Raw genomic sequence first — 26318 nt, 5'->3', positions numbered from 1 at the left:
ATTCCAAAGGCAATAGTTTGCATCTACTAACCGCAAATTCCCAGACCATCCCACTCCTTCCTCCTCCCTCTTGTCAACCACAAGTCTGTTCTCCATGTCCATAAGTTTCTTTTCTGTGGAAAAAGGTTCATTTGTGCCATATATTAGATTCCAGATATAAGTGAGATCATATGGGAATTGTCTTTCTCTTTCTGACTTACTTCACTTAGTCTGAGAGTCTCTAATATACTTCAATTTTCAAAAAGGGGAAAAAGGTTAAAAAAAAATAAAGACAGAAATATAGTGGGGAAGGGAAATCAGATCAGTTAATATATTATCATTAAAATATTATCAGTTAAAATATCTCATCATTTATTTAATGAGTTATTTCCAAAATCTCCTTTATATTTTTTCCTTTGTGGAATATACAGCTTTCCTATGTATTCATATATATATATGTATTTTTTTTCTATCTCCAGTAATACAGTTCGTTTACAAATGCAAGTTAATAGGTATGTCCCGTGAATGGGAGGGGTATGGAATAACCAATGAAGGGGTACAGAAGTGGATGGTTTTTGGTAAAGCCAGAGGCTTCCTCAGGCTGCCAACAGCCCTGTGCTTCATACTACATTACTGCAATTTAATCTCTCAGGGTTCTTTGCTCCAGAGAACAAATTCAGTCTCGGCCACAGGAGGGCCTCTGCTCCCCTGAACTGCCTGTCTGACAAATTGGGAATTCAAAGGTAGAAGGAGGAGTGGAATCAGGAGCAGAAAAACAGTAACTTTTTTAAAATTGTGGTGAATGAAACATTTGGCCATCATCCAAACATGTCCTCAAATTGGCAATGTCTTCGGGTAGCATTTGCAAAGTATTAGTTTGACTACACTTTGGACAAAAATCCCTAGCCTTGGCCCATCAATGCAAACATACAAAATATCCTGCCATCTCCCTGCTCCACCCCAATTCACATGCCCACATGGCTGAGAGGGTCACAGGGCGAGTTTGGACACCAGCATGAGGCTGTCTCCATTCTGGCCAAGGGCACCATGGATTTACCAGGGTGTGCCCATCACAGTGAACTTAGGCCAAGGGGCTCCTCTCAAACTGCTGGCTCTGGGGCTACCACGCCTCCTCATAGGAACAAGTGTCACCCTCCATGGGGCCAGCTTTCTGCAGTCAGTTAGTATGGGAATGGCCAGCCAAACTGTGATCTCACTGGGGCTGCAAACCTACTTAAAATGTAAACAGTGATGATAAAGATGAATAATTCCCGTGTCTCCAGGGTGCGTATGAGTTTACTTATCTCTCCCGTCAGCCCTGCAGTGTTGCTGTTTGGCCGCCCTGTAGAAGATCTGGTTTTCGTGATCCTGCAAATAAACAATTAGGTCAGTAGCTCTTCAGGTTCTGCAGCTTTTGATGGGTCTGTTTTCTGCCTAAGTTGTTACTGCTCCCTACAGAATAACAGAGACTGAGTTATTTTGAGCTAAGCTGGGAGAGAGGGGCTGAGTGGGGTGAAATCAAGGGGTGGGGTGAGGAGAGGTGGGAAGGACGTGGGCAGAACAGACGGTTAGCCAGGATTCTCCCCTCCAAGCCTCAGCATAGCTGGGATGCACAATTGCCCTGGGCTGCTGGTACCCATGGCCTTAATCATCTCCAGAGTGGGGTGATGCTGCTGAGGCCAAGAGAGAGAATTGCTCCAGCGGGGGGGCTCCTTTAACCGAGCTTTTACAGGAATTATAGTCTGGCCACAGCTGGCTGCCTAGGCTGGCTTAACTCCTCTCCTTTCTGCGGGGGGTGTGAGTAGAACCAGCTTCCCCATTAACTTGAGGCCTGCGTATTATCGACTGAGAACACTCGGGATCCTAGTTCTGGGGCCATCTGTGACCTGTTGTGCTGTAATAGCTTGGTTTTCCCCGTGTTCGGCCCCCTCCCCGAGTACTTAGTGTTAAATCATGGGGGGAGGAAGTGTGAACAGAGGAAAAACAGCACTATTACATGACCCCCGATGAGACTGCTGTGATAGAATTAAAAGCTGCCGCCCTAGGACATTCTAACAGATGACATTGTGAGGTTGCCAAGGTAACCAGGATATAGTTCCAGCATCTTTGGGGTTGATGCTGGGTAGGCAAGGTCAGTTAGAGGTGAGGTCCAGGTGCCCAGGGTGTATCCCCTGGCTGGCCGGTCCATGGCAGTCAAGTGGAAAAATGAAGGTTGACCTCTACAAAACACAAATGAACCCAAACTTGTCTCTTCATTGGCTATTCCAGGTGAAGGAGAATCAGAATACTCCAGATAGTGCATAGGTTACACAGAGCCAGTAAAGATCTGGATAAGATTGATTCACCCATTCATTCCATATATGTCTACATATGTTTACTAAACACCTACTATGTACCAGGTAGGAGGCATCAGATTATCTAGAGATTATCTAGAGGTTGGCAGGTCTAGAAAACTCTAAAAAAAAAAAAAAAAAAATGCAGCTCCAAGCAGGAAAGAAAGACATTTATGACATTTACACACCGATAGTACTCAGGAAAGTGTTGCGTGGAAAAAAATGAAAACAATCAGAATAACTTATTAACCCCAAGGACCTGGTGTTAAAAAAAAAAAAAAATGATGTGCAAAAATTGCATTGCTTAAAAGAAATCAACCTCCTCCCCCAAACACACCAAGTTATGCTGCATCCCTCCCCTGCTTCTCTTTATCTTCTTTTAAATACTCTGTGTTTACTTTTGAACTTCTGGGTAAAACCTTTAAATGTTATTTTCTTTCTCCCATGTAAGGATCAGAAAGAGTTCAGATGGGCCCTGCCTTGCAATGACTCAAGAACTTGGGCATATGAATAACAAACATTCCTTCTTTTGGCCTCCTAAGTGGGTGTTCAAAACCACCACTGGGTACCACTGGACACTTGTACAACTTATCCACATATAATGTTGTCTGAATCTGAACTTGGTCTGTCATCTGATCTTGTTTTCTCCTAGATGGTAAAGCCAAGCAGGGGAGAGAGTGAGAGAGACTAGAGGGGCTGGTGGTGAGCGATACCAGCAGGCAGCGAAGTGGAAATGGAAAGGGGCAAAAACCAGAAACAAAATGGCAGTGGAGGAGGGGGAAGGAACACAGAATTGGGATGGCTACAGAGAAGGCAAACTAGGAAGAAAATATCTCAGAAGCTGTGGTTTGAGGAAGTCCTGAAAACGAAATAGTGCTTCTTTACCCCTGGGGAGTGTTATTAGTATCAGAATGACATCATTAAAGCACCGTTGGGGCCTCCATCCTGTGGGCTCCAATGCCTAAGGGCCCCTCTTTGCCCAACCAGAAAATGTAGATAATCAGATTATGTCCCCTGTCTTGTTTCAGTCTCCTTATAATAATATTAATAATAATAACAAGGATAAGAGCTAAGTTATAGGGTGCTTTCCTAAACACTTTACATATAGAACCCATGAGAAAGTGCTATTTAAGAAAGGAAGAAACAGGCCCAGAGCAGTTAAGTCACTTGCCCAAGTCACACAAAGTAAATATGGATGGAGGCCAGCAGGCCCAACCAGATGATTTGGCTCTAGGGCTCCCGCTATTAACCCTTACACTGTAATTTTACTTTGTTTAAAAAGCTCCAAGAAGAAAGATTTCTATAATGGGCTCACTGCCTCATATCTTTGATTCACTAACGTGGGCCTGGCCTGGTGTTTTTATTTATTTAATTGCCTCCTCAGGCAGCCTCAAGTTGCAGGCTAAGATGGTTCCCCAGATCTTCTCAAAACTTCTGGGCACCTGAAGTAACTGGGCTAGGGTGTGGCACGGGGGACAGTGGCATGATCCCGCTCCCTAAGCACAATCTCTTAAGAAATAACGCATATGCCTGGGGATGGGCCCACCTGTGGAATGAGGAGGAACGGTCCTCTTCTCTGTGGTCCTCCCAGCCCCCAAACGAGCACCTTCGGTGACAGTCGCCCTCCAGTATCCAGCTCCAAATTTGAGGGTTCCCAGCCCCACGCGCGTTCATGACGCACGCAACCTAGGTTAAAACGGGTTGGGACGGTGGGCGAGTGAACCTCTGACCTCTGCGAGGAGGGGCAACTAGGGTCGCCGGCAACGGGGAGCGCACAGGTTGCGGGCTGCGTGGAGGCGGAGCGGGACCCGCTCGTCGCTCCTGCGGCTGCTGTTAGGGGCCGCGCGGCTCCCCAGAAGATGCGGCGCAGCATATTTTGCACATGAGTTCAGAGGAAGAGGAAGTGTAGCCGGCGGACGCGCGGCGGCGACGGGGGCGCGTCGGGGCTGGAGCCGGAGCGCGCCGGGCTCAGGGCGCAGCGAGCGGGAGCGCGGCGGCCGCGGGCTCCGCGGAGGGACGGGCGCACAGATCGCAGGAGGGACAGACCCAAGAGCACGCCTCGCAGCCGGCCACGTCCCCACCCCCTGGCGCCCACGCCTTCTCCGCACCGCCTCCTCTATATGGCACAAACTTTCCTCCCGGGACGGAACACGCTGTCTTCGGGAGCCCGCGCCCGCGCCTTCTTCTCGCCTGGTCCAGAACGGTAGGTGGACGCCTGCCGAACTCGGGGTGGAGGAAGGACCTGGCGGACAGGGGGGGCCCCGGTGGGCGCCTCCTTGGAGGTTGCCCGGGCTGGGCATGCTTCTCGGGCGTCGGGGCTGCCACCCCTGTTCCCCGCAGCTTTGGCCGGGATTGGATGGGGTCGGGCCGGATCCGTGGGACGCGGCGGTATTGGGCCAACTTTTTTTGGGGGGGGCGGAATCCTCCCTGGCGCGCTATGGAGAGAGGCACCCCAGAGCAGTCTGTTGAGGGCCGTGGGCTCCGCATGCTCGGGGCGCCGAGGAAGGAAGCCGAGGGGGCTACAGGTGGGTCTAGGACACTGCTGCACGAGGTCCTCGGCAAAGATCAGGCGGGAGCTGGCCGCGGAGTCCGGGTTGCTGAGGGCGCGAGGCCGGGGTGGGCTGGGGCGGGGCGGGGCGGAGACGGCTCCTGCTGCCGTTGTGCGTGCGCCCTGGGAGGTGCGTTTGTTCCCGGTTCCCCGGACAGGGGTGCTGGACCGGCGGGAGCAGACGTGCCGTGCGTTTAGAGGAAGAGCCAGGGCCACGGGAGGCTCAGAGACTTGGGGCGCAGGGTGTGTGTGGGTCCCCAGCACTAAAAACGGGCATCTCTCCTTCTGTGAGAGGGTTTCTTCTCTCGTCCTCACCTATTTCCTAGGCTAAGGGAAGCCAGCGTGGACCTGGGTCAGGGAGGGTGGTGGTGGCGTTTATTTCAGGAAGCCCCGTGATCAGGCATGCACACCCCCTTCCTGGGTCAGGGCTCATGCCCTTCACCTGGTGTGGCGCTGTCTTTGGCAATGAGAACGGCTTGGAGGCCAAGGTGCTGTACCCAGGCACGCTGCTGCCTCCCTGTTGCTTGCACTTGGCCGCCCAATGTGCTAGTGGGTGGTCCCCAGGGACGCTGGATGGTGTCAGCGAGTTTGTTAGGGGCTTTAAAAACAAACAAAAAGTATTAAAAAAAAAAAAAAAAAAGTCTGGCACCAGTCCCTATATTTGAGTGGCTGCCCTGTTTCCAGCAACAGTCCCTTGTTGTAATTGGTACAGCTGTTTTCAGATGCTGGGCGCAGTCAGGCGAGGCTTCTTCCAGCCCCTGCCATCGTGTGTCATCTCAGGATAAGTGAGGCCCTGCCAGGAAGGAAGGCAGGCATAATGTGAGCAACCTTTAGGTCTGTGGGTAGGGCTTGCTCTGCACTCCACATGTCCCTGGTCTGGAATTCCCAATTTGTACCTCTGAACAGCTGAATTCTCTACCAAGTTCAAATGACCCCAGATGTCACCAGGCTCCACAGGGGGGTTTAGCGACAAGCTGTTTGGGGCTCTTTGGTGCGTGTGTTCTAACCTCAGTGAAATCACTTTAACCTCAGAGGGAGCTCTGCATCCTCTTTTGCCTTCAGTGGGGTTTCTGGCCTGAGAGCTGGGACGTCATCCTCTGGCTGCATTTGTATAACAAGTTGCTGGGTTGGTTTTTCTTTGTTTGTCTTTTGGCTACATGGATGTGGTGCACATGGAAGTGGGCTCTTGTGCAGTAGCTGATAGATTTGGTGCAGGAACTGAAAGAGAATAAATTGGGAATACAAGTCAGTGAGTTCTTTTTCTCCCTCTTGAGCAGGAATTTTTGGCTTGCATTCAAATCATTGCTTTGTCTATTGGGAAACAGGCAGAAAATCTTTGGCATGAGTGATGTAAGTTCCTGTAAAGCTACTTGTATTCTTCCAATCTTAACTTTTTAACAGAATTGAAATTATGTGGGCTCATGACTTGGTAGTCATGAATGTCTTGCTAAATTTCTAAGGAGGTGGGCTAGGGAGTGGGCGCTGTGACTCTTTCCCCCACCCATCTTGTTTTAAAAAATATAGATAAAGTTGCAAGAACAATGACCACCCAAATACCAGTATCTAGCTAATTTTACAATATTGGCTTTATTATACATCTGTTCATTTATTTGTTCCTCTCTCCATCAGTGCAACTTATTGCTTTATGCATTTGAAATGAAATTACAGACATCAGTACAGGTCTTTTCTAAACACGTGGCACAGTGGAAACAGATCCCACTAGGAACCATGGGGTTGCGGGTTCCATCCCTGGCCTCTCTCAGTGGGTTCAGGATCCGGCGTTGCCATGAACTGTGGTGTCGTTTGCAGACGCGGCTCAGATCCCGAGTTGCTGTGGCTCTGGTGTAGGCCGGTGGCTACAGCTCCAATTAGACCCCTAGCCTGGGAACCTCCATATGCCACAGGTGCAGCCCTAAAAGGACAAAAATAAAAAAATAAAAAAATAAACATCCCAATGCACATAATTTATAATTCAATATATGTTCATAATTTTCCTAAGGTGAAATTTATACATATGGTGAATTTATACATACATATCTATATACAGATATTGAAAGGCACAAACCTTGAGAGTAACATTTGCATAATGTTTTGACAGATATGTACACCTGTGTAACCTTAGCCTCTATCAAGATGGAGAATGTTGGAAGTTCCCATCATGGCTCAGTGGTAACAAGCCCAACTAATATCCGTGAGGATGCGGTTGGATCTCTGGCCTTGCTCAGTGGGTTAAGGATCCAGCATTGCCGTGGCTGTGGCGTAGGCTGGCAGCTGCAGCTCCGATTCAACCTCTAGCCTGGGCTGAATATATGCCAGCCACATGTCATGGGTTCGGCCCTAAAAAGCAAAAACAAAAAAAACAAAAAAAAAAGATGGAGAATGTTGCCTGTCACTCCCAGAAAGTTCCTTCAGCCTCATAACCTGGCCCCTGCTCCCACCCTTTGTTTCTCACTCAAAGTTAGTTTGGCCTGTTCTTTTTTTTTTTTCTTTTTGTCTTTTTGCTATTTCTTGGGCTGCTCCCGCGGCATATGGAGGTTCCCAGGCTAGGGGTCGAATCGGAGCTGTAGCCACCCGCCTACGCCAGAGCCACAGCAACGCGGGATCCGAGCCGCGTCTGCGACCTACACCACAGCTCATGGCAACTCCGGATCGTTAACCCACTGAGCAAGGGCAGGGACCGAACCCGCAACGTCATGGTTCCTAGTCAGATTTGTTAACCCCTGCGCCACGACGGGAACTCCTGGCCTGTTCTTAAACTTCATGTAAGTGGAATTCTACAGTATTATGTAAAGCTGCTTTCACTCGGTGTGTTTTTGAGATTCATCCATGTTTTATGTACCAATTCAGTCTTTTTTTTATTACTGAGTTTATATTCCAAGATCTGTTTATACCACAGTTTGTTTATGTAGTCCCCTGTTATAACACATGAGTTATTCCCAGGTTTCAGGGGTATTGTGAATGAAGCTACTATGAATATTTATATACAAGTCTTCCTTGGGGAATATGGGGAATATGCTGTCATGTCTCGTGGGTAAATGGAATGGAAGGGCTAGGTCATAAAAGAGATGCATGTGAACCTTATAAGAAACTGCCAGACCTTCTCCCAACATGGTTATACCATTTTATACTCTCACCAGTAGAGAATACAAATGGGAGATTCCAGATATGACAGCTCACTTTCCCATTGCACATTCAAGAGCATGGTCGATCAGTGTTCTTGTGGGGCCAGAGGGAGTTAGAAATTGGGACTGCCCGGGACAGTGTGGAGCGTGTTGTTTTCATAGGTGAAGGAGCTAGAGAAATCCCTGACTCTGCCAGTAACTAGGCTCGCTCTTAAATTATTGCAGACGATCAGACAAATATTTTATTTTTAGAGATCTTCAGAGAAGGGAATTCCATAGGGGGATGTCCCCTTTGTTATGAAAGCAGATTGAGTGCTTTCTACATAAAGAAAAATAACCCCCAAACCCCACAGAATTCCACTAAACTTCTGCTTCGAAACTCCTAGGGGATTTCTGGGGTATTGGTCTAGTTGCTGTGAACCTGGGGAAGATTCCCATTGGATTTCACCGGCCTGGGCAGCTGGCTGTTGAAAGCAGTTGTGTTTGCTTTGGGAGGCAGATCAGATTTGGTTTTTTGAAGGCCCCAAGAACAGCTTTTCCTGTTAAAGTGATTTGGCCTGTCAGTGAGAAATACGGCCTGTCATCACCCCTCTCTTTGTCCCCGGTGAGAAAACGGGCCATTCCCCCTCACATCCCCGTACACCTTAGGCTCTGTCTGTGGGCCCATAGCCAAGCCTGGGCTTGGCTGATCCAGGAAACAGGAGTTGAGCCTCTTGCCTGTGTGGGAGCCAGGATGAAGTTTTTACATCTTGCCAAGGTATCTTACTGGGGTCAGGTGACGATGGATGGTACAGAGTCTTAAGACACTGGACTGTGTTTGGGGACCCTTTGCTTCATCTGCAAGCCTAGTACTGTACCTGCCCCAGACCATAGGCACTGTGTCATTCTTGTGGCTCATGGTACCTATTCAGGCAACTGCCTCTCTGGAGATTGAATGGGATTGCTGAGATGTCAGGACCTCAGATGTATTTTACTAGAGGCCACTTTACTATAGCCTGGGAAACAAGTTACTCTGCCAACTGTAAACTTCCCTTCTAGTAGCACTGTTCTTATTTTATTACAGATTTTACTATTGATATCAAGAAAATAATGATTATAGCTACCCTTTGCCAAGTGCCCACGCTTTGACAGGCCCCACTGGGCTCTTTATATGCATCTCTGAACTTATTCCTCATGAGAGGCGAGTGCTATTAGTATCTGCCCTTTGGCCTTGAGGAAACTGAAGCTTAGTGAGGTTAAGTAACTTGCCCAAGTTAACATTTTCATGTTTCCTGGACACTGAGTGAAGAGACTATGGCATTCTAGTTTTGTAAACGCAGATTCTATTTACAAGCAGAGATTTCCAAATACATGACACCAGACACCATGGTAGAACAGAAATGTAAACTGAGTGGGGGGAGCAGAGTTGCAAGAAATAACATGCTGGAATCACTTTCCTGTCTTTTGGCTTTTTTTGTTTGTTTGTTTGTGTCAAGCTTTCTGTGATTTGGGCAGCCTAGGGCCTGAAGAGAAGTACTGATTTTGGTGACAATTTAAGATATTATTGGTTATATTTACAGCAACATGGGTGGACCTAGAAATTATCATACTAAGGGAAGTAAGTCAGACAGAAAAAGACAAATATCATATGAGATCACTAAGTGCAATCTGGAGTTCCCATCATGGCTTAGTGCTTAACGAATCAGACTAGGAACCATGAAGTTGTGGGTTCGATCCCTGGCCTTGCTCAGTGGGTTAAAGATCCGGTGTTGCCGTGACCTGTGGTGTAGGTTGCAGATGTGGCTCGGATCTCGCGTTGCTGTGGCTGTGGTATAGGTGGTGGCTACAGCTCCAATTAGACCCCAATTAGACCTCCATATGCCGTGGGTGTCGCCCTCAAGAGACAAAAAGACAGAAAAAAAAAGTGGAATCTAATGAAAAATGATAAAAAAGAACTTACAAAACAGAGACACATGCAAAGATGTTGAAACCAAATTTATGGTTTCCAAAGGGGAAATGTTGGGGGGGAGATAAATTAGGGGGTTGGGATTGACATGTACACACTGCTATATGTAAAATGGATAAGTAACAAGGACTTACTGTATAGCACAGGGTAACCTACTCAATGCTGTGTAATAACCTACATGGGAAAAAAATTTGAAAAGGAATGGATATATGTATAACTGATTTACTTTGCCTTATGCCTGACTAACACAACCTTGTAAGTCAGCTATCCTGTAATAAAACTTATAGATTAAAAAAATAAAGTCAGGTATTTGACTTCTTCATGCTAAACAACCTCCTTTTTGCCCATCCAGTGGCATAACTGCCTTGAAACACTGCCTGGTGCACCGCTTTTGGAAACTCTTGAAGTGGACAGATATTTTTCTTCCCACATGCTCATTATTATGTTGTAATAAAGTTCTGTTGTTCTGGTTTTTGAAAAAAAAGATATTATTGGTTATGATGATTATAATTTTATTGGAGGGAAAGAAAGATGTTGCCAGCTGTTTGGTCTGAGTGTCTGTAGCTGAGCTGTCCAATACAGTAGCCTCGAGGTACATGTGGCTATTTACATTTAAATGTAAATGAATTAAAATGAAGTAAAATTAAAAATTCAGTTGTACAGCCTCACCAGCCACCTTTCAAGGGCTCTAGAGCCACATGTGGTTATTGGCTACCGAATTAGAGCAGATGTAGTTTCATGCTCGCTGAAAGTTGTTTGATGGGGTGACTCTATAGTGAGTGTTCCTCTTTTTTTCTTGCAGTTAAAGAATTGGCCACACTCTTGGCTAAGGCTTAGGCTATTTTTCACTGACAAAGAGATAAATTTAGCCAGGCATTTCTTTTATGTTTACCTTTTAAGGGGTGTGTGTGTGTGTATGTGTGTGATCTTTCCTCCCATTCACATTTCGTTTTTGACATAAATTTGAATTTCCCTTTTCTCCTGGGCCCCCAAAGGGGCTTTCGTTGTTATCACTGTGTATTTTACCAAGATGCTTTCTTTGAAAAGATCAGTACAGCGGGCAAGTGACGGCCCCGGCTTGGGGCCCTGTTAATTCCTTGTTCTCCAAATAATTCAATTCAGCTTTTAAATATGCATTTGTGTGACTTACTCCCTACCTGGGCTGAATTCAGGAAGAAAAAGCTCTCTCAGCGGGGCCAGAACCAAAGAGTGAGAAAATCAGGTCCTATTCTGTGAGTGATGGCTACCTGCCAAGCCTGAGGTGGAGGAGACATCCTTTGGGAGAGCTGAGGACTTCATTTGGAGGTTTTCCTGGCTCTGGCCTGCCCCTGTGGTGTAGGGAGAGCCGGAGGGGCTGCAGCATCGTGCCTGGTGGTACAAGGATGGGAGGGCAGTGCCCTGCTCTCCTCTCTTATAAGGTGTCCACTACTGAGGATGGGTTCAAAGGAGACAGGTGCTAACCACCAGGTGTCAGTGGGGGACCCAGACCTGCCAGAGCTGAAAGGCCAATATCAGCTATGTTTGCTCAGCTTGTTTGATGTTCACCAATTCTTGTGCTACTTTATGAAGCATGTTGGATGTTTCCACTCTTTTTCAACCAGGAGGCCAGCTGTACTTTATTGACAGCTTTCTTTGGCTTTTATAACTAAACGGTCCCATTGTGTTATCCCATAGGCAGTCTTCCTGCATGGACAGCAGTTATTCTTTGCAGAGGATTATCAGCTTCCATTCTTGTGTGTATGTGTTGAAACTCCCTATTTCACTCTGAGGAAATACTTCTGAGGAAGCTTTCAAGTTTTATGAAGTAGCTCCCAAATTCCTCAGAAGAGAGATTAGCCATGAGAAGAGATTGGATTAATCACAGACTCTGGTTAATGTAACGTGACCATATTATGTATTACCAAATTTTGGAAATGTGGAATACAAGAAATCAGACTGTTCTTTGAAACACTTAATTTAGAGAGGTTGTTGGGGATTTTTCCCAGTGTCTTGGGACAATTTCTAAACACACTTTCAGTGTGGTGTAATTATGGCAGGTTAACAGAGATTTTCATCATGGATAACAAGTAATAGCACTAGTAATGGGTAGCATTTAGACAATCTTTTCCATGTGTTTGAGCTTCTCTAAGCCCTGTCAGATATAAGCTTGTTTAATCCTGACCCTACAAATGGATTCTGGGGTCATACCCATTTGACAGTTGAGAACCCTGAGGTTAAGTGGCTTCCTCAAGGTCACTCAGCTGGGAAGTAGGGGGCCCTGGAACTTGAATGCAGGTGGTTTGGCTCCAGAGCCTCCTCCAACCCCCCCTGTGCCATGCTGTTAAGAAAGTGAACTTGAGAGTTGAAGGCGACAGGCAAATATCCCAAAGACCCTTTTCCATCCTTCTCTGAATAATAGGCATCTTTCCTAATCTTGAAGAAGGACTGAGTAGGTATGATGGGGCAGCATCAGGGCAGGTGCTCTTGGGGATGAGGATGTAACTGCCCTCTGAGAAGTTTCCTGTGGGAAGATGGGGCAGTACCAGAAGCTCCAGAGTTCTCCCCTGACTTTCAGACTGGTCCATCCTGCCGCCTACCTTGCCTCCACTTGGATGGAGTTAACGCATCCAGAACAGACCCCTGTCTCCCTTGGCCCAGCTGCTCCTACGCCATTCCCATCTGAAGAGGTGGCCACTGCAGCCTTCCAGGTGCTCATGTCACAAACCCTAGAGGCTCTTGGATGCCCTCCTTTGCTCCTGCCCTGTTCCAGACTACCAAGAATCCCACTTCCTACCTTCAAAACCTATCTACAGTGTGCCCACTGCTCACACTTCATCACCCTCTGGTCTCCCCTTTTCCAAGGTCAGAGCGATTATGTCTCTTCTGGGCTCAAAACCCTCCCAGAGCTCTCATCTCACTTGAGACAAAACCAGCATCTTGACTGTGGCCACCTAGGCTGTACTGCCTCTCCAGGCAGATCTGGAACATTCCAGCCTCTTTGCACCAGTGACTACCATGCCCGCTGCCCCTTATCCCACCGCTTGCACTGTCATCTTCCTCAGGATTTTGCCTGCCGTCACCTTCTGCGAGAGGCCTTCCCTGATCTCCTTTTTTTTTCTTTCTTTCTTTCTTTTTTTTTTTAAATCATGCCTCCTCACTTGTACTTACTACCCCCTCTCCCTGCTTTACTTGTCTCTATGTGACATACTTTTAAACCTGAACTTCATTGTTTCTGTGTGTATAATGTGTTTCTCTGCTTCTGAAAATAAAGTCCAGGAGGGCAGGGTTGTTTTTGTTTTGTTTTATTTTGTCTTTTGTTTTATTTTGTTTTTGTTTCACTTCGGTATCCCCAGCCTTTGGAAGAGTGACTTGTACATACCGGGGGCTCAGTAAGGGAGGGTATGATGGCTCATTTTATGATCAAGTTGGCTGGGCTGTGGTCCCTAGTTTTTGGTCAAACAGCAGTCTGTCTAGATGGGGTATTAACATTTGAGGAGTTCCCATCGTGGCTCAGTGGAAACGAATCTGACTAGCATCTGTGAGGATGCAGGTTCAACCCCCCCCCCCTTTGCTCATTGGGTTAAGGATCCCGTATTGTGGTTAGGTCGCAGATATGTTTCGGATCTGGTGTTGCTGTGGCTGTGGCATAGGCCAGTGGTTACAGCTCCGATTCAACCCCTAGCCTGGAAACCTCCATATGCCAAGGGTGCAGCTCTAAAAAGACAAACAAAAAAAACTACATTTGAATCAGTAAAGTAGATCGCCCTCCATAACACAGGCCAACCAATTCAGAGACTTAAGAGGTAAGACTGAGGTCTCTCCAGGAGGAAGGAATTCTGCCCTGCACCATCACCTCTTTCCTGTGTCTTTGGCCTGCTGGTCTGCCCTGTAGATTTCAGACTTAACCAGTCTCCAAGTCCAAAAACAAGTCCTTTACAACAAATCTTTCCCAATGTCTCTCACTGTAGATATCTGCATATAGACTCACATACATATGAGAAACCCAAGAGGAAGCACAGGTGTTGGGGGCAGGATGTTGTGTTCTCTTTAGGGCATATTTATCTGGAAGTGCCTAGAAAGCTCCAGCTGAAGAAGTTGGAATAGGTCTGTGGGCCTGTCTGCTAAGTTGGAGAGAAGTCAGGCTGGGAGTAGAGTTATAGAACTTTTTCCATTCTACCTGACAAGTCCCTATATTGGGAGTTCTCAAACTCTGTGCCAAGGCATCCCAAGGTACTACAGCAAGGAATATTTTATTTTTATTTATTTATTTATTTATTTATTTATTTATTTATTTTGTCCTTTTAAGGCCACACCCGCAGCATATGGAGGTTCCCAGGCTAGAGGTCTAATTGGAGCTGTAGTCACCGGCCTACACCACAGCCACAGCAACGTGAGATCTGAGTCAAGTCTTCGACCTACACCTCAACTCATGGCAATTCCACTTTGCCACGACGGGAACTCCCAGCAAGGAATGTTTTTAGATTTTTGAGGGGAACACAGTTTTTGAGGGACTTGCCATATTGGGTGTCACCCTCACTACTAGTTGACTACGAGTAGTTGACAGTATCAGACATCAAAGGACACCACATTTCTTTTTGATGATGTCATATCTTTTCGAAGCTGAATTTGTGGGCGTTGCTAAGAAAATCATTGTGGAACAGCAAGTGCAGCTGAGATGGTTTGAGAAGTTGCCCAGTGCGAACAGATGCACACATCCTAGTAGTAAGAAATTTTGGTAATTTAGGGATGCAGGAGAAAGATTTTTTTTTCTTTCAGTGTATGTATTCTCTCCAAAGGCTGCTAAGTTGTTGAGACATAATTATCCAGTTGTTTGGACCTGACTACTTAATAAATTGAACTCAAGTATTGCTTTTAGCTTAAGAGTGCTATGAAAAGTGAATGGAGATGCCAGGGGTGCCATGAACTTGAAAGTCGGGGAACCTTTGCCCTGTGTGTTCTGGATATTAGATGTAACGTGTATAAGAGTAAGAGCAGGGGCAGAAAGATAGGGACAAGGGGAGGGGCATGAGGGCTGCATCCTTAAAGTCATATTCAGCAGTAGAAGATATGAACAAATAAAATGTAAGCATTGGGTTAAATCAGGGTAGTGGACACGTGAATGTCTCATTTTCTGTTCTTATCCATATTTTTGCTGTGGTTGATAGTGAAAGTAATTCTAAGAGAACAAGACAGAAGGAGGCTGGAGAGAGAAATTTGGGGTGCACTTGTGTCTGGGAGGACAGCAGGGAGCCTGGGAAGGAAGGGTTTGAGGTCTAGAGAGATTCAGGAGATGCAGGAGTGGAACCAAGGAGATCGGCCAGGCCATGTTCTTCTAGACTGTGGTTCTCAGCCCTAGATGTCAGAATCACTTAGGAAGTCTTTCAAAAATGATGCTTGGGCCTCGCCCCCAAATGCCTGAGCATCAGGACATCAAAGCAGCTCTCTGGTGATTCCAGTGTGCAGCCAAGATTGAGAACCACTGCCATGGCCCAGAGTTTCCAACAGTTTTACTCTGATTCAGACTTTAATGTAGCATGTGTGAAAATGTGGATTCTGATTCAGCAGACATGGGTGGGCCACTCCCAGGGGTGCCAGTGCTGCTGGTATGAGGCCCACTCTTTGAGTAGAAAGTTCTTTGAGTGCAAAGACCACTCTTTGATCAGGGCTGTTTTTAGTTAAGGGGGGGGTTGTGATGGAGGCTAGTGGGAGAGCAGAAAGGGGGCTGGATCGTACTCCTCCTCAACATGGGGTTGGGTGGTGAGTAAATGTTTTCTTTTGTTTTTTGTTTTGTTTTGTTTTGTTTTGTTTTTTTGTCTTTTTGCTATTTCTTGGGCTGCTCCCGCAGCATATGGAGGTTCCCAGGCTAGGGGTCGAATCGGAGCTGTAGTCTCCGGCCTACGCCAGAGCCACAGCAACGCGGGATCCGAGCCGCGTCTGCAACCGACACCACAGCTCACGGCAACGCCGGATCGTTAACCCACTGAGCAAGGGCAGGGACCGAACCTGCAACGTCATGGTTCCTAGTCGGATTCGTTAACCACTGCGCCACGACGGGAACTCCCTGTTTTCTTTTGATAATGTAAATACCCCTCGTAAGCGTTATCTTTTGCTGTGTAACACATCACCCCCATGCTTGACAACTGAAAACAGTAATGAACGTTTGTTATCTCACAAGGTTTCCTTGAGTTAAAAATCCAGAAGCAGCTACTCAGGGGCTCTCATGAGGTCATGGTCAAGATGCTGGCTGGGCTGAAGGCTGTTCTGGAGCTGAAGGATCTGCTCCCACTTGGTGCTGAGTCGGTCGTGGCTGTTGGGTGGAGGCCTCAGTTCCATGGGGTTAATGGAGTGTCCCATAATATGGCAGCTGGCTTCCCCCAGACACATTGGTCCTTCTGCCAAATCATACTGGCTACAGGTCAGCCATATGTAGTGGGGGAGGGGACCCCTGGTGAACCCCAGCAGGATTACTGAGGGCCATCTTGGCTATGATACTCCTTGTCTTCAACTAGGGAAGTAATGCATGTGAAACCCAGAATATGTGAAAAATGTAGAAAACCATAAAGAGAAGGTCACCCATAACCTCATGACCCAGAGGAAAGCTCTGTGAACGTTGTGGTCTTTGTCCTGCCAGTTAGGAAAGGAGACTGTTCTTTGCCTTGGCATCTAATCAGGAACACTTTCACTGGGTCAATTTTAGTTATGCTTGGGTGTCTTTGTTTGTAGGAAATTAAGATTTGACAACATCTGAACAGCTGATTGGATTTTCAAGTTGACGTTTCTGGGTGGAGAGAGATGTTCTTATCATGTAAAAATTTCTTAATTTGGATCATTCTTTCTTACTTTGAGTGCCTGAATGATGTTCGAGTCTTCAGACACAGAATTCGAGCAGAGAAATAAAGACTGAGTTTGCCAGCTGATCCGGCATCATTGCAGATAATTGTCCTGTCTCTGGTTGCTTGTCATGAGCTGTTGACAGTTGTTAAAATTAGCTTTACAGTCTGCCTTGGATTAGCAGCAAGTGTGGTAAGTGAGGGCTCACTCTTAATGAAACTAATTTGTATTTGAAAATATAACTCCATTTATTGCCCCCATTTTTAAAATGTTATGCATGCTAGTTGATGCTCTCAGTTTCAGCTGAGTTTTTTTTTTTTTTTTAACCCTCACTGAAAATAATCTCTTCAAGAAGTGATCCTTTTTTTTTAAATTTTTTGGCCCCACCCATTGCATGCTGACATTCCTGGGCTAGGGGTCTAACCATGTCACAGGAGTGACAACACCAGATCCCTAACCCATTGCACTACGAGGGAACTCCCAGGAGATGATCCTTTTTGAAGTGGTTTTCCACTGTTTCATGGGCATCTGGGGGAGTATTTCAAAAACAAATTAGGAATAATCTTTACATAAAATTTAGACATTTCAGGAGTTCCTGTCGTGGCTCAGTGGTAATGAACCCGACTAGTATCCATGAGGACTTGGGTTTGATCCCTGGCCTCGCTCAGTGGGTTAAGGATCTGGCATTGTTGTGAGCTATGGTGTAGGTTGCACACATGGCTCGGATCCCGAGAAACTCGATCCCTAGCCTGGGAACTTCCATATGCCGCAGGTGTGGCCCTAAAAGGACAAAAGAAAAAAAATTAGATATTTCAGCATTTAAAATGACATGGAACATCATGCCCCACTGCTGATGAGCTTTCTCTGGAATCAAGTCTATGGGAATGTGCCTTCTGTTTTATGTCCCAGAGCTTTTCACCGAGTGCCCTGAACTCTGCCTAGACCTCTCTAACAGCCAGACTCACTGCATCATCTGTATCTGTTCATTGTCACCTGTGATTTCCTTGAGGACAGAGCCTTCTCTTTCCATTTATGTATTTCCTAATTGAGGGTGTGGCTCAATGCAGCCCGTAATAAATGTGTGTTGAATAATGAATGACCTTGAAACATACATCCCTTCCCTCATGGAGCCAACAGTTCCTTCAGGAAGCTGGTTCCTCAGATACCAAAGACACACCTCCTTCTAGATTTAATTCACAAAGAATTGATTTTCCAGGATGTCACCATTTGAGGGATCTTTGCTTCCTCATCATTTGCAATGCTAATGTCCTCTTCTTGTTGGTGGCTCTCAGAACCCTCCTGTGATCACCTTATTTCCTCCCTAGTCAGCCTCCAGTTCCTAATGACATTTAGCTAGTTTCTGCTCAAACTGTAAGGATATTTTGGCTCTTTCCCCACTGTCTCACCATAGGAGTGGGGAAAGTTCTCTCTTTCTACCTTTGAAGACCTCTTGGATGGTTCTTCTTGGTGCCTTGATGCTAGAGAGACCCATACACATGGGTGCAGGGATATCTTTTGGGAAGATAAAGACATAAAAGAAGAAAAACATCCTCCTGCATGACTGTCAAATCATCAAAGCCGATTCAACCATCAACGCACATGTAAAACAAGAGACCCAGTTTCCGTTAGGGGTCAATGTGAAGTGACAGTAGGAATTTGGAGGAGCAGAGCTATAGGGGTTGCATGGACCATAGCAAAGTACTGGAAAAATATCATCACACCCAGGGGATTTTTAGCAAATGTCCTTTGCCAAAACACACAGCAGTGAAAGAGAGATGGCTATGAGTAGCACGGCTGGTCAAGATCCCACCGGTAAGCTGATACCCCAAGGGGAGCAGGAAGTGGAGGGGCTAATGCATGGTCTCTCAGAGGGTCTCACCATCCACTATGCCTCTTGGGGTCAGCAGCTGACCACCCTGAGTGTGTTATTCATTAACAAGACCCTGCACCTACTGTACAACCCACGAATCCCACCCCTAGGAATTACCCCAGAGAAGTGAAAACCTATGTCCACAGAAAAACCTCTGCGGGAATGTTTTTAGCCACTTGATTTAGAATCCGCTCAAGGGAGTTCCTGTTGTTGTGCAGCAAAAACAAATCCGACTAGTATCTGTGAGGGTGCAGGTTTGATCCCTGGCCTTGCTCAGTGGGTTAAGGATCCAGCGTTGCTGTGAGCTGTGGTGTAGGTTGAAGACATGGTTCGGATCTGGCATTGCTGTGGCTGTGGTATAGGCTGGCAGCTACAGCTCTGATTTGACCTCAGCCTGGGAACTTCCATATGCCATGGGGGCAGCCCTAAAAAGCAAAAAAAAAAAAAAAAAAAAAAAAAATAGAATCAACCCAAACTGGAAACGCCTCTCAGGGTAAATGGCTAAAGTAGGCCCTTCACTATACAGGCCCTTCTTACTGGTGCTCGGCTGGAGGCAGCTGGCCATGGTCATTTGGAGCAAACTTGGTGTGTAGGTTGCCAGTTGCATGATGAAACATGAGGCTTAAAACAATGGTGTATTTTTCCCTGGAGTCTGCCGATTTGTCAAGTCTTGGTGGAAATAGCTCGTCTCTGCACCACGTGGTGTTGGCAGCTTGGTGGAGGCAGAGGCTCACCTTCCAGGGCAGCTCCCTGGCACAATACCTGGCAAGTTGCTGCTGGCAGTGGGTTCCTCCCCACATGGGCCTCTCTTTGAGCTGCTTGAGCTTCCTCATGACATGGTGGCTGGGTTCCAGGAGTCAGGCAGTAGCTGAGAGCATCCAGTTTCTTAAGGCTCGGGTCCAGAAATGGGCACTGTGTCATTTTGACACTTTCTACGGGGAGAAGTCATGGAGCCCAGATTCAGGGGTGGTGACACAGGCCCCACCTCTTGATGGCACAAAAGCCTGAGGATTTAAGGAGCCACATTTAAAAACCATCTCACTGACCTTTTACCTCCTCCCTTACCCTTAACCCCTGCTTGCCATGCTTCCACTGAGACACTCCCTGAATGTCTGTGAGCGGGGTATGTAGCCACGCCGAGCACCATCTGCCTGCATTTGGCGAGGCTGTGCCCTTCACTCTTCCTTCTCCCTCTGCCTTTCACTGCCCTTGAAGGCTCGTATCCAGCCCTTGCCTCAGCTTCTTGTGGGGTTCAGTGCGAGCAGGGTTTGGGAACCTGGCGTAGGAAACAAGTTTACAAAATATAGACAGCATATTCTAACATTATATCACTGTTCTATCTTAGTTTCCCTTCCTTTTATTTTTTAAATTTTATTTATTTTTTTTTGTCTTTTTGTCTCTTTAGGGCCCTACCTAAAGAGGTTACACATGGAGGTTCCCAGGCTGGGAGTTGAATCTGAGCTGTAGCCGCCACAGCCACAGTCATAGCAACACACGATCCGAGCCGCATCTGTCACCTACACCACAGCTCTCAGCAATGCCAGATCCTTAACACACTGAGTGAGGCCAGGGATCGAACCTGTGTCTTCATGGATGCTAGTCTGGTTCGTTAACTGCTGAGCCACGATGGGAATGCCTCCTTTCTGTTTATAAACTAGATTTTGTGACTTGTTTGAACATAGTAGGGACTATAATAGATAGTTTTGGAGTGATATGTCTTTCCTGTTTTGACAAGGGGCGGGGTTGGTGGAAGAATGCAGGAAGGAACGAGGAGGAATCAGGTGACCCAGTAGCAAGTAAGGTAGGGCCCTAACACGAACTAGAAAGAGCAACACATTCAAACTAAGCTTTTGGTGACTGGCAATGGCTTCACATTACCAGTGAATGGGTCGCCTTTCCCAGAGAGAGCTGTGCTGCAGAAGCAGTTACTTAAGCAGGGTTGCGTGCACCTCAAAGAAACGAATCCCTAAAGTTTGAGACCTCAAGGATTCATTGATATTATAATTATGCTCCTGGCTGGTACCTTTGGCTGGTATTATGTCTGATTACATAGGTGATTTGTGCAAAGCCTCATTGTGTCCTGTGAGACAAGCACAGTGCCCTTTGAGGTAGACTTGGGCAGAGACCTCAAGTTCTGGATAGTCTGATTAAAACCTTAAATTCAAAATTCTGAATTGGTAGTTTCTCTAATATTTCTTGGCACACCTCCCCCCTCTTCAAATTTGTCTGAGTCATTCTTCCTCGTCCTGGTAACTTTCTCCTCCTTTTTTTTCTAATGTCAAGGAGCCTGTCCTTGAGAGAAGAAATTAAATCATACTAAAGTGTTAGTGGCTACTGGGAGCTTGGTTTATTGCCCTTCCCTGGGATATATTTGTCATTTCAAAGGCAATGCTGAGGGAGGCTCTTATCAGAGGAGTGAATCTCTAATGCTAGTTTTTTGGGGTTTTTTTAGGACCGCACCTGTGACATATGGAAGTTCCCAGGCTAGGGGTCAAGTTGGAGCTACAGCTGCTGGCCTACACCACAGCCACAGCAATGTGGGATCCGAGCCATGTCTTTGACCTACACCACAGCTCATAGCAATGCCAGATCCTCAACCCATTGAGCAGGGCCAGGGATTGAACCCACATCCTCATGGATACTATCCGGGTTCTTAACCTTCTGAGCCACAACAGGAACTCCTCTAATGCTAGAATTTACCTAATAAGATAGCAAAATGGGAAGGTTTTTAAGGAAGGAGTTTTTCCTTGGAGGTCCCCAAACACTTACTCCTTCATAAGGAGGAAGATGAGTGAGTGACTGGTAAGCCTTTGGGTTATTTCCAGTTCTGTACTGGTGGCGATAGTACTCATCTCACTGGACTACCTGTCCTCCAGCACTTAGGGGCCTCCCTGTCCACTTCTGCTGTGTTCCAGCAGATGCCAGCCGGCTTGCTTTTTTAGCAGTTAAATATGCAGCCTCTATACATATCAGCTATTATATCTGCAGAACTGCAGAGTATTTTACAAGTAATCAGTTCATGCAGCTTGCACATAAATCACGTCTGCTCTGGCCCTTTGGACACTAATGTTCCCTTATTAAGGCATAAGTAAGCCTTCCTGTTCTCATCCATCCTTCCAGACTTTTTTTAATTACTGAAAAGTAGAGCCTGGCTGTGGCTCCCCCAGCCTTCTCCACTTCCCTCCCTCTTGGGCCTCCTTGCGTTTGTGAGGTTCAGTTTTGTTTTTTTCCTGGAGCTTGCCAAATTGCCATAGGAAGCCGGGTACCTCGTGAAGGGATCGAGCCAAAGGAAATTCTTATCTCTAAAAGGAAGTGGCCACCACGTTTCTGTTGGTGATATTCTTGGCCAATTAATATTTGTGTGAATTATGTTCTGATGGCAGCACCAGTGCCCCTGGAGAGGAGGGAAGTATTGGCCAGGCTCAGTCACAAAAGGAAAACATCTCCTGCTCAAGTCTGGGGAGTGGATAAAAAGCCGTTTGGTGAATGTCATTCTGCCTAAGTAAACAGAGGCCATTCATTGTTTTTAAACCCCTGGAAGATGTAAGCTCAGCCCATTCTCACATGCACATTGTTTTAACATTTCTCTGTTTTCTTTCCAAACTTAAGCCACAGATCTTTACTCTAACACACATGGATTCCTGTTAGGGCCAGTTTCTCCAGCCCTGCCCTTCGAATTCAGCAAGTTTTCATTTTAGTCTAAAATGACTTTTAAGAGGAGTTCCTGTCGTGGCTCAGTGGTTAACGAATCCGACTAGGAACTGTGAAGTTGCAGGTTAGATCCCTGGCCGCACTCGGTGGATTAAGGATCTGACGTTGCCGTGAGCTATGGTGTAGGTTGCAGACTTGGCTCAGATCCCGCGTTGCTGTGGCTCTGGCGTAGGCTGGAGACTACAGCTCCGATTCGACCCCTAGCCTGGGAACCTCCATATACCATGGGTGCGGCCCTAGAAAAGACAAAAAAAAAATTGATAAAAATAAAATGACTTTTAAGAATGTGGAGGTGTATTCTGTTTCTGTGGCTTCGTCTAAAAGGGAATAAAGGGAGACTTTTAGACACGGCCCATAAAAATACTGCCATCTACTTTGAGAGGTATTTCTATGAATGTAAATTCTGGTCTAAATAGTTACTATGGAGGAGAGAAAGGACTCTGGAGTTTGGAAATTGTAATGACAACTTATTATCTCCTCTTAGCAAGCCCCGCGAAGTGATGCCTGTCTGGGTTTTTTCAGATGGGCTGACACCGTGATGCACTGTATTGCTTATTAGAGCCCATTTTTTAATCATGTATACAGATTACAGTGGAACGAAGGCACTCTGAGGTATTATCTGCCTTAGATAGGGGAAAAATGATATAAAACAGGTATGTTTTTGGTGTCATTTCAAAATCACAGACTGGCTGGTAATGATATCTTATCAGCAAGAGAAGCCAGCCTGAGTGCTGAGCCTAGAGCCTCTGACCTACAGGTCATGGATTACATTGTGCTCTAGATTTCAGCAAGGCTGGGGTCCTCTGTGTATTCCTCAGGGAAATGATGGGGTCTTTTATACTATAATGTTTAAAAGCGACATGTCAGGAAAAAAAAAATCATCCCCCCTTTTCTTCTTTTGCTGACAGCTGCTGAAATGGGTTGCGGACTGAACAAGTTGGAGAAACGTGATGACAAACGGCCTGGAAATATCTACTCGACACTGAAGAGGCCTCAGGTGGAAACCAAGATAGATGTGTCCTATGAGTACCGCTTCCTGGATTTCACCACCCTGAATGCTGGTGAGGCTGGGGGCAGGGTCCTCAGCCGGGGCTGCGGCCCAATCAGTGCTGGAGGGGTCTGCCTAGGAGACACTGGGGGGCGCGGGTGGGGAGGCTGGGTAGGGAGGGGGCACTGAAAAGGGTGGGCCTGTCGAGAAGGGACAGCTCTCAGAAAGCCAGATTTTTAGGCGAAATCTTTTGCTTTTTGAAAGCCAGCAACTCAATTGTGATAAATTAAAACCAGGTGTGAGCCAGATAGTACAAGTGGGTGGGTTGATCTTGGCCCACGGGCACACTTGTTTGCAGATTCCCATGGCATGCCAAGGACCATTTGACGGTCCACCCAGATCCCCTGCCCCTTGTCCACTGGCGTCTTTCCAGACTGCTCGAGCACCGGGCTTGACCCTGCCTCACCCCAGCGTCCCAGTTGCCCCGGTGCAGCTGGCAAGTGAGGGTCAGTGTTTTCATCCCAAACATTTGCTGAGTGCCAACTGTGTGCAGAGAGGTGGGTCGTGCTGGGGGACAGTCGTGCCCTATGCCCTGGTTTCCAGAAACTTCCTACCTGCTGGGAGAGGTGACTCGTACATGTGAGAAAACTCAACAGGCTATAATTGCAAGTTGGAAACATGTAAACTGTGGTTTTGGAAAAGGAAGACAGTAGTCTTTGTTGGAGGAGGTGGAGGGGGGGTTCCTGGAAGTTGTGAGCCTAAACCAGGTGTTCCTTAATGAGGGCTTCTTCAGACACTTTCTCCTTGGGCTTCTGTGGATATTTTAAGCTTCTAATAAGAGAAAAGAGAAACCATGGGAAAAGCCCTCCTTGTGGTGGGTTTGAATTCCTGGGTGAGTCACTAGGCAGACCTGCCTCCCAGGGCAGCACCAAGGATGCGGAGAGGGCCCCCGTGTCAAGGTCTAGAGCGAAGTCTGGCTGGCATTGGGTGCTGTATCACTCTCTCTCCTCCCCCACACTCCACCGCCTCTGCCTGACCCCCTCCATGCTGAGCCCCCAGAGGGATGGGCAGCTGGACAGGTACATCTTGTGCACCCCGCAAGTCCCCCAGACTGGGCCCAGCCTCCTCCTCAGCAGACTGCTTCCTGCTGGTGTCCTTGGTGAATAAGGTCCCCATCATCATCCTCTTAAAGGGCCCGGCTTGACACCTTAGTCATCCTGGCCATGCCCCACAATTTCCATTCCATCACCCAAGCCTCTTAAAAGTACTTCTGCTTGTGATGCTTCATGCTTGTGATGTAGCTGATGTAACATGGACAAATCTGAACACAGAGCATTTTGTCATCAGTATTTGTTCAGCAAGTATTTGAGCGCTTTCAGTATTCTGAGCCTTGTAGAATGGTTAAGAAAAAAATCCAAAGCATGTGGAGTTCCTGTCCTGGCTCAGTGGAAAAAAATCTGACTAGTATCCATGAGGACTCGGGTTCAATCCCTGGCCTTGCTCAGTGGGTTAAGGATCTGGCATTGCCATGAACTGTGGTATAGGCCGAAGACCCGGCTTGGATCTCAAGTTTCTGTGGCTGTGATGTAGGCCGGCAGCTATAGCTCCTATTCGACTCCTAGCCTGGGAACCTCCATATGATGCTGGTGTGGCCCTAAAAGACAAAAAACAAACAAAAAAAACCCCCAAAAAACCCAAATCATGCAGAGGAAAAAAGATGGAAAGAAAATACAACACGATGTTAAATAACGATTGTTAGGTTAATGATATGATGAGGGAGTTCTTGTCCACATTTTTTTTTTGCATCATGGTTGTATTTCTTTTATTGCTAAAAGGAGTGATTTTTGCCTTAATAGTAACTTCCACGTGCCCCCTGCCTGCCACTGCTGCATGCCTCACCATCTGAACCACTTCCCTGACCTCCTTATTTGTTCTTCTGCTGCTCTGTGCTCCATTCATAGTATCTACACTGCTTTCTCTGGTTGAATTACCTTTTATTTTCTGATTATAAAGTGTGCATATGTCCATTATGAAAAGTTAGGAGAACACTGGGAAAATCATCGCTGATCCCTTTGCTTCTTCCCCTTAGCAGCTCCCTGCATCACATCACTCCTTTGCTCAAAGCTCCCCTGCCAATGGCACCAGCCTCCCTCTGCTTCATTGTCCTGCTCTTTGTCCTGTGTGTTCTGCCTCTTCACCCCCCACCCCCACCAAGGCCTCCTCAGGGCCTTTTCACCACCTGTTGCCTCTGCCTGGAAGTCCTCCCAGATATACCCTTGGTTCAAACCCTTACCTCCTTCTCTGGGAAATCTTCCTAACTACCTATTTATTTATTTATTTATTTATTTATTTATTTATGGCTTTTGTCCTTTTTTTTTAAGGGCCACACCCACGGCACATGGAGGTTTCCCAGGCTAGGGGTATAATCAGAGCCATATCCTTAACCCACTGAGCGAGGCCAGGCATTGAACCCGCAACCTCATGGTTCCCAGTCGGATTTGTTTCTGCTGTGCCACGACGGGAACTCCTGACTACCTAATTAAAATTTCTACCTCCCCTGACCCCTAATCCTTTTCCCCCTCTGATTTTCTCTACAGCACTCCCTGCTGTCAACATGCCATATATTTTGTGTATTGTTATTTGTTACTTTATTTGCCGTCTGCCTTCCTTCACCAAAAGATGGAATTCCTTCTAAGGAGTGAAATTATATCTCTTTTATCCTCTGCTTGTGCTTAGAACAGTGCACATAGGAGATCATGAATGTTTATGAGTGAATATTCCATATATATCTTTGTATAATCCTGCTTTTTTTTTTTTTTTTTTTGTCTTTTTGCTATTTCTTTGGGCCGCTCCCGCGGCATATGGAGGTTCCCAGGCTAGGGGTCGAATCGGAGCTGTAGCCACTGGCCTACGCCAGAGCCACAGCAACGCGGGATCCGAGCCACGTCTGCAACCTACACCACAGCTCATGGCAACGCCGGATCGTTAACCCACTGAGCAAGGGCAGGGACC

At 46.8% G+C, this 26318-nt stretch overlaps 1 protein-coding gene across 1 annotated transcript in view; it reads left to right on the top strand.

The window, feature by feature from the left end:
• The first annotated feature begins 4324 nt into the window (after nt 1-4324).
• RFTN1 (raftlin, lipid raft linker 1) overlaps nt 4325-26318 on the top strand; it is a 220424-nt gene continuing 198430 nt past the window's right edge. Inside the window, exons 1-2 of the mRNA XM_047768875.1 lie at nt 4325-4515; nt 23227-23379. Of these exons, the coding sequence (XP_047624831.1) occupies nt 23235-23379 (145 nt within the window). The 5' untranslated portion in view covers nt 4325-4515; nt 23227-23234. The remainder of the gene's footprint in view (nt 4516-23226; nt 23380-26318) is intronic.

Source organism: Phacochoerus africanus, chromosome 1, assembly GCF_016906955.1.
Source record: "Phacochoerus africanus isolate WHEZ1 chromosome 1, ROS_Pafr_v1, whole genome shotgun sequence".
Classification (NCBI taxonomy): domain Eukaryota; kingdom Metazoa; phylum Chordata; class Mammalia; order Artiodactyla; family Suidae; genus Phacochoerus; species Phacochoerus africanus.
Note: the sequence above shows the minus strand (reverse complement) of the source record. Positions and strands in the feature narration are given on the sequence as shown.